This window comes from Monodon monoceros, unplaced genomic scaffold (assembly GCF_005190385.1).
Source record: "Monodon monoceros isolate NGI ecotype Baffin Bay Population unplaced genomic scaffold, NGI_Narwhal_1 Super_Scaffold_7, whole genome shotgun sequence".
Taxonomy (NCBI): domain Eukaryota; kingdom Metazoa; phylum Chordata; class Mammalia; order Artiodactyla; family Monodontidae; genus Monodon; species Monodon monoceros.
In genome coordinates, this window is record NW_021703784.1 from 58,615,844 (window position 1) to 58,624,249 (window position 8,406).

An 8,406-nucleotide genomic window follows, 5' to 3' on the forward strand; every position below is an offset into this window, starting at 1 on the left:
GCCAAGTTATACCACCCATACTGTGGAGTTGCATCCCTGTAGGGGTTAAATGCAAAAGTCAACATGTGAGTCTAATGGATGTTTGGCATTACTCGCAGCAACTGCATTTACTACAATGACTTAAAGTAGCTGTCTTCCTGACAGATTGTAGCTTCGGAACCAGCACCTAATAATCTCCTTTTCTTTAGGTATGGTATAAGAAACAGTTTACTCATTGCCCCGATGCCTACTGCTTCAACTGCTCAGATATTGGGAAATAATGAGTCAATTGAACCTTATACCAGTAACATCTATACTCGCAGAGTCTTGTCAGGAGAATTTCAGGTGAGAAGATCACAACCAGACCTATAGGAAAATCTTTTAGAAGCCTGGTGTTGGGAGTAAATGCTACTCATATTTAGTATATGCCCCTTTATTTTAGTGTCGGTGCAAAGTTTTGATAAAGTGAGTTATCATCTCTAATATTGTTTATGTTATTTCAGCATATAATAGACATTTAACAAATATCTGTCAAAAGAATGAAGGATTGAGGGTTGAGTGTGAAAGCAACTTGATATTAGAGTTCACATGATGTTTAACCATTTTGTAATCATAGTGACATATACTATAACCTCATTTGCTTAAGTTGATGATACTCAAGGTGTATAGAAGTATCCTTTAAGATAGTGGTTCTCAGCCTTGGTTACAAATTAGAATTTCTGATGGGCAGGACCAGTGTTTTTTTTTTAAGGTTCCCAGGTAATTCTCATTTGCAGGTTGAGAACCACTAATTTAAAAGATACTTATTTGTGAACTTGCAGATACTCTGAAATAAATTTCTGTAAGGTTTGGTGTGGGTACGTTTCTAATTTTCTTAAGTATTTATTATGTCCTTACTTTAAAAGAAAAAAGAATCATTCTACATACCCAGCTTAGGCAGCATTAGCTCTTTTCACTTTTGCAAATACTGTGTGTTATGTTTTGAATAACAGATATCAAGATTTTAGAGGAATATAGCTTTCATGTAGTGGGATAGGTCTCTCAGTTTTATAAAAAATAGAATTTACCAAGCAATCTAATGTTCTTCATTGATCTTATTTACTTTAAGCTCCAAGTCTGTGATCCTGTTTAGGCCCTGTCTTTGTTGTTTATTCCTTCACATCTTTCTCCTTTCCGTTTCAGATTGTAAATCCTCACTTACTGAAAGATCTTACTGAGCGGGGCTTGTGGAATGAAGAGATGAAAAATCAGATTATTGCATGCAATGGCTCTATCCAGGTACAGAATTTAAAAAAAAAAAGTGTTCTCTTCAGGAGCTAAGTTGGTAGTTACATTGGTAACTTCTCACTTATCCCAGGCAATGCAGAGAAAGAATGGCTATTCACTGTGGTCATATAGGCTTATGTAGCTCTGTTCAACTCTGCATTGCTGTGCTAGGATTAAATGCATCTTCACATAGCTAGGCCTTACCCTCTTGTTTGTGCAGCAATATAAAGTAGTGGTTCCCAACTTCTCTGCACATTAGAATACATTGAAGAGCTTTTAAAATCCTGAAGCTTAGGTTGTACCCCATACAAATTAAATGTCTGGGAGTGAGAGCCAGGCATCAGTATTTTTTAAAGACTCCCTAGATAATTGCCAAGTGAGTCAGAGTTTGGGGACCAGTGATATAAAGCCTGAAATTAGAGTCAAACTTAATTTAAAAGTATGATGGAGAATTGAAGACTGATAGTCCAAAAGACAGAGCCAGAAATAGTGTTTAACAGTGAAATATTTGCAGCTGAGAATCAAGAAGCATTTATTTATTTGTAAATAGAGGCCTCTGGCTAAATATTTGTCTGCTTGGCAACACAGATAAAGATTCTTGTAACATTTCTATATTTGCTGATGGAAACTGTAGCATTAGCCAGTCTGTGTTTTGATGCAAGCTAACCCTAGACCTAAGAAATAGGAAAGCCTTTTTCTGTTGACTCCAAATGGAGTTTGTGAAGTCCTAGCTTATTTAAAGGGTTTTTCCTCATTGCTTCCTTGGGTCATGTCCCTGTGAGTTACAGCCCTGAGTTTTTGTATTTTCTGCAAAAGTCAAGGGTCATTTATTGTTGCTTAGCTCTGACTTTTCAGTGAATGTTTTGGCCATTAACCAATTAAAGATGAGTCTTAAATAACTACCACCAGATTGATATTTTGTTGTTAGATGGGGTTTTGTTTGACTTCATAAGCCAGAAGTGAGTAGTCTTAGGAAACTTGATAAGGATCATACTGTATTAAATGGAATGGTAGGGTCAGATCTGGCTGGAAGTAGAACCAAGGCCAGACCCTGGGGGTCACCATTCTGTTAATCATACTGCTTTCTTCAACCAGAGTGCAATAAACATTTGATTTCCCTTCTTCAGAGCATACCAGAAATTCCTGATGACCTGAAGCAACTTTATAAGACTGTGTGGGAAATCTCTCAGAAAACCGTACTCAAGATGGCAGCCGAGAGAGGAGCTTTCATTGATCAAAGCCAGTCTTTGAACATACATATTGCTGAGCCTAACTATGGCAAACTCACTAGTATGCACTTCTATGGCTGGAAACAGGTTAGTGGAGGAAGTCAACCAGCTTGGGATATTTTAGAATTGGAACAGAGTTCTGTATTCTAGCTACATATTAAGTATTGCCACCTGGAAGTTCTTTCACTTTAAGTCCAGTATGTTAGAACCAACCCATGGGTTTTATACCAGATTAAGCTCTCACTTTGAATTTTCTTATTTCTTTTAGGATTATTTTATTCTAAGCTTGAAACCTTGGAGTTACCTATGATCCTTCCTTTACTTTCCATGCAGTCATTCACCATGTAGTGTCAGTTGTTCCTTTGTACTATTTCTTGAATGTCTTACTTTCTATTCCACTGCTGTTATTCTTAACTTCTTATCTGATCTCTTTTCTTCTGGTATCTCTACTCTAGGCCATCTTGTGTACTGCTACCATTCCTAAAATAAAACTTTACACATGTCAACCCACTGTTCAAAAATATCCATTGTTTCCCCACTTTATCTACAGGATAAAAGCCAATCACTTAGCTAGTCATTGCCAACTGTAAAGGCCTGTGAGTCTATAATGTATTCTTATTCCCTAGCAATATTCTAGGTGTTTATATAGAATTATGAATTTATTTTTTTATTTAACAAACTTTTATTGAACTTATACTATGTTCCAGGACTGGGGATACTGAATAGAGAATGGTGATTCTTATCGTTGAATTAGTCATAATCAGTTCTTATACAGAGATACAGTCTAGACCTCTAAATAGTTATAATCTAAGGCAGACATGTTTTCTTAGGCACACTTGGAAGTCATACACATAAAAACAAACAAACAAAAAGACTAGAGAACAAAAATATTTGACATTTTCAAAGAGATAAGCTTGTTTTAGGGGTGAAAAGGATAGAGTATACTGTCTGACCATCTCTTTCTCTCTTTAAGCATTTTTGAGAGGGCTTCCTAGAGGAGATATAATTCTAAGTTTAGAAAGCAATTTGACCTGGTTTATGGAAATGTATTTTAAACATTGGTCTTTAATGTCTAGTGTTCTCACAGCTTCTCCTAATTAGTTGTATTTACTTCCCTTTTAGGGTTTGAAGACTGGGATGTATTATTTAAGGACAAGACCAGCAGCTAATCCGATCCAGTTCACTCTAAATAAAGAAAAGCTGAAAGATAAGGAAAAGGTATCAAAAGAAGAAGAGAAGGAGAGGAACACAGCAGCCATGGTGTGCTCTTTGGAAAATAGAGATGAATGTCTGATGTGTGGATCCTGAGGAAAGGCTTAGAAGAGACCAGCCCTTCTTTAATAGCCAAACTACTTCTTGAGCATAGATAGGTATAGTAGGTTTGCTTGAAGTGATAAGGTTTTGCTGGACTTTATTGCAGCAAAAGAATCAATTGATTTAAAGTACTGTTTCTATATAAGCGTGAAAGTAATGATTTTTTAAAATTGATATATTGGGAATCAAAGTAGATGTTTTAGGAATGCAAAAGAAGTCATCTTGCAAATAGGGAGTGATTAAGTAGGGTTTCATCACCCATCTGGTACCCCTTTTCTGGTGACTTCAGTTTTGGTAAGGAGACTTTAACTGGTGTGTCCATAGAAGCAAAACTGAGTCATAACACGTGAGAAGTGCTGACAGGACCTTTATCTGGATAAGGTCCTAATAGATCATTCTGAAATAAAGATAAACATTTCTAAATGATTGTGTGAGACTAATTTTGTCATTTATTTTCATACAAAGGTCAACTTTGATAAAGGATTTTTTGTTATTTGAGGGTTTAGGGAAGAAATTTTAAGACAAATTACTTAGACACCATATAGAATTCTGATTTTAATATATGTCTTTTTCTTCTTTTTAAAAAAATTGTGGTAAAATATACATAACATAAATGTTACCATTTTACCCATTTTAAAGCATACAATTTAGTGGCATTAAGTACATGTACAGTGTACAACCATCACTACTATCTATTTTCAGAACTTTTTCATCATCCCAAACAGAAAGTCTATACATAAAACAATAATTCCCCATTCCCTTCTTCCATTATTCCCTGGTAACCTCTATTCTACTTTCTGACTCTGAATTTGCTTATTCTAGGTATCTCAAATAAAAGGGATCATACAATATGTGTCCTTTTATGTCTGGCTTATTTCACTTAGCATAATGTTTTCAAGGTTCATATATGTATTGTGTCAGAATTTCATTCCTTTTTTAAGGCTCAGTAATATCTCATTTTATATATATATATATATATATATAGACATTTGGGTTATTTCCACCTTTTGGCTATTGTGAATAATGCTGCTGTGAACATTGATGTACAAGTATCTGTTTGAATTCCTGCTTTCCATTCTTTTGGGTGTGTATCTAGAAGTGGAATTATTGGACTAGATGGTAATCTTATATTTAACTTTTTGAGGAATTGCCGAACCGTTTTCTACAGCAAGTGCACCATTTTACATTTCTACCAACAGTACACGAGAGTTCCAGTTATTCCACATCTTTGCCAATACTTGTTAATTTTTTGTATTTTTTATAATAACCATCCTAATGGCTTTTGACAGTTTGATTATAATGTGTCTTGGTGTGGGTCTCTGAATTTAGCCTAATTGGGGTTTGTTGAGCTGCTTGGATTGATATATTCACATCTTTTGTTAAATTTGGGAAGTTTTCAGCCATTATTTCTTCAGGTAATCTTTTTTGCCCCTTTCCCTCTTTTCCTTCTGGAGTTCCAATGTTGCATCTATTGGTCCACTTAGCAATGTCCCAACAGGTGCCTTAGGCTTAGTTCACTTTTCTTCATCCTATTTCAGCTCCTTAGACTCAGTAGTTTCAATTGCCTTATCTTCAAATTCATTTATTCTTTCTTCTTCTTGCTCAGCTTTGCTGTTGAGTCCCTCTAGAGAAATTTTCATTTCAGTTATTGCTCTTTCCAGCTCTAGACTTCCTGTTTGGTTCCTTTTAATTGTTTCTACATCTTTGTTGATAGTCTGATTTTGTTAATACATTGTTTTCCTGATTTCCTTTACTTGTTTTCCTTTAGCTCTTCAATCATATTTAAGACAGTTGTTTTAATGTCTGTCTAGAAAGTCTGATGGCTGGGCTTCCTCAGGGGTGGTTTCTGTCAGTTTATCTTTTTCCTTTGAACGGTCTATGTTTACCTGTTTCTTTATAATGCCTGTGATTTTTTTGTTGTTGAAATATTCTGAGACTAAACTGTTTTTGCAGTGAAGTCTCTTCTGCAGAGTATGTTCAGTTAATGTTTTGACAGCTTTCCTTGGTCTTTGCAGATTGACTCTGTGCTAGGACACTCCCATACTTGGTTAGGCTCGCTGTAAGCCTAGGCAATGTCATGGTTAATTTTATTTGCCAACTGGCTAGGCCATGGTATCCAGATATTTGATCAAACACTAGATAGAGCTGTGAAGGTATTGTTTTTAGATGAAATTAGCATTTAAATTCGTAGACTTTGAGTAAATCAGATTATCCTCCATAATGCGGGTGACCTCATCCAATCAGTTGAAGTCCTTAAGAGGAAAAATGCTGAGGTCCTCTGAGAAAGGCCTTCTGCCTACAGACTGCCATTGGACATGACCTGCAGTATCAGCTGTTCTCTGGGTTTCCATCCTGGAAGCCTACTCTGCCAGTTTTGGATTTGCCAGTTCCACAATTGTGAACACATTACTTACTTACTTACTTACTTACTTATTTATTTATTGCTGCATTGGGTCTTTGTTGCTGCGCACAGCCTTTCTCTAGTTGTGGTGAGTGGAGGCTACTCTTCATTGCAGTGCACGGGCTTCTCATTGCTGTGGCTTCTCTTGTTGCGGAGCATGGGCTCTAGTTGTGTGGGCTTCAGTAGTTGCAGCACACAGGCTCAGTAGTTGTGGTTCGCAGGCTGTAGAGCGCAGGCTGGGTAGTTGTAGCACACGGGCTTAGTTGCTCCATGGCATGTGGGATCTTCCTGGACCAGGGCTTGGGCCTGTGTCCCCTGCATTGGCAGGTGGATTCTTAACAACTGCACCACCAGGGAAGTCCCCCGTATTACTTTATATATATATATATACGTGTGTGTGTGTGTGTGTATATATATATATATAGAGAGAGAGAGAGAGAGAGAGAGAGAGATGTATATGGTTGACCCTTGAACAACATGAATTTGAACTGCACGGGTCCACTTACACTTGGATTTTTTCAATAAGTACTACAATACTACACAGTCTGTGGTTGGTTGAATCTGTGGATGTGGACCCGTGGATATAGACACTGTATGGAACTTGAGCATCTGTGGATTTTTGTATCCTCTGTGTGTCCTGGAACTAATCCCCGCATTGTTCGAGGGTCAACTGAATATATAGATAAGATTGTGTGTGTTTGTGTGTGTGTGTGTGTGTGTATACACACCTTATTGGTTCTGTTTCTCTGGAGAACGAGAACACTGACTAATATAGGTTCTGGTACTGGAAGTGGTTCTAGAGGAATGGAATCCTAAGGATGAGTTTTCTGGGTTGGTTCTCTAATTTGATGAGATTTAAGCGTGACTTTTCAGTAGTAAAGAGAGCTCTGATAGTCCCTGGTGGTGATGTGGCAATAGAGGCATGCAGAATACCATCACTGGATACTCCTAATCAAACAAAGAGGCAAGGGTCTGGGTGACCATGTATATGTTCTGCCTCAGGGGTGTATCAGTTATCAGCTCTCTAGCCCAGTGTCATAATTTAGTTCATCTTGATCACTTTTCCTTTCCACAGTACATCACAATGCTCCATTACGTTGAGAAGCGGATTGGACCTAGCAGGAAATGGCAGCTACTCTAGACTTACTGGTAAGATGTTTGTGTGTCAGAGAATGAGAAATAAATCGGACAAAAATTCAGGGACCTTCTACCTCAGTGAAATTTCTTGGGGTCCAATGGTATAAGGCATGTTGGGATATTCCTTCTATGATGAGGGATAAATTCTTCTATCTGGCTCCTCTTAAAACCAAAAGAAAGGTATAAGGTCTAGTGGGCCTCTTTGGATTTTGGAGGCGACATGGCAACATATTCCTCATTTGGATGTGCTACTCTGGCCCATTTACCATGTGACCCTAAAAGCTGCTAGTTTTGAGTGGGGCCCAGGACAAAGAACAAACCTGGCTCTGCAACAGGTCCAGTCTGCCATGCAAGCTGCTCAAGTATCAGTGGCAGATAGGGATGCTGTTGGAAGCCTTTGGCAGGCCCTGCCATCCTCTCTGGATAAATACTTTGTGAGAGACAGCTTTTGGCTGCTACTGGGCATTGAAGACTGCCTAACCAAAGACCACGAAGTTGCCATGCAACCTGAGCTGCCTGTCATGAACTGGGTGTTGTCTGACCCCCTAAGCCTAAAGTTGGGCATGCATAGTAGCATTCCATCATCAAATGGAAGTGGTATATACAAGATTGGGCTCAAGCAGGCCCTGAAAGCACAAGTAATTAACTGAAGAACTGGCCCGAATGCCCATGGTTCTCGCTCCTGCTACACCTTCTCTCTCCCAGCCTGCACCCATGGCCTCATGGGACATTCCATATGATCAAGTGATAGAGGAAGAGAAAACTTGGGTGGTTTACAGATGGTCCTGCACAGTATGGGACACCATAGCCTCTTTCTGGGACATCTCTGAAGGATAGATACTCCATTCTATAGATGACAGCTATGGAGGTCTTTCAAGTAGGGGTGACTTAGATAAATCACACTGGCTACCATGGGAAAGAGTGGCGTGACCTCTAGGTTTGGGTCAAGCTCAAGTACAGATAAGGGCCTAGTCTGGTCTTTGGGTGAATTTGGGTCCCAAGGAGAAGACCTGGCTTGGGTGTCTGTCAGACTGGAGGGCCCCCTGGCTGGACTTGACCTGTTTGGGCTAGACTGGACCC

General features: G+C 38.6%; 1 protein-coding gene across 1 annotated transcript in view; it reads left to right on the top strand.

Annotated features, from left to right (window-relative positions):
* The window catches only part of RRM1 (ribonucleotide reductase catalytic subunit M1), a 34,677-nt gene extending 30,463 nt beyond the window's left edge, over window positions 1–4,214 (top strand). The window contains exons 16-19 of the mRNA XM_029209075.1: window positions 189–324; window positions 1,162–1,257; window positions 2,373–2,561; window positions 3,597–4,214. Coding sequence (XP_029064908.1) covers window positions 189–324; window positions 1,162–1,257; window positions 2,373–2,561; window positions 3,597–3,782 — 607 coding nt within the window. The 3' untranslated portion in view covers window positions 3,783–4,214. The remainder of the gene's footprint in view (window positions 1–188; window positions 325–1,161; window positions 1,258–2,372; window positions 2,562–3,596) is intronic.
* Window positions 4,215–8,406: the final 4,192 nt, after the last annotated feature.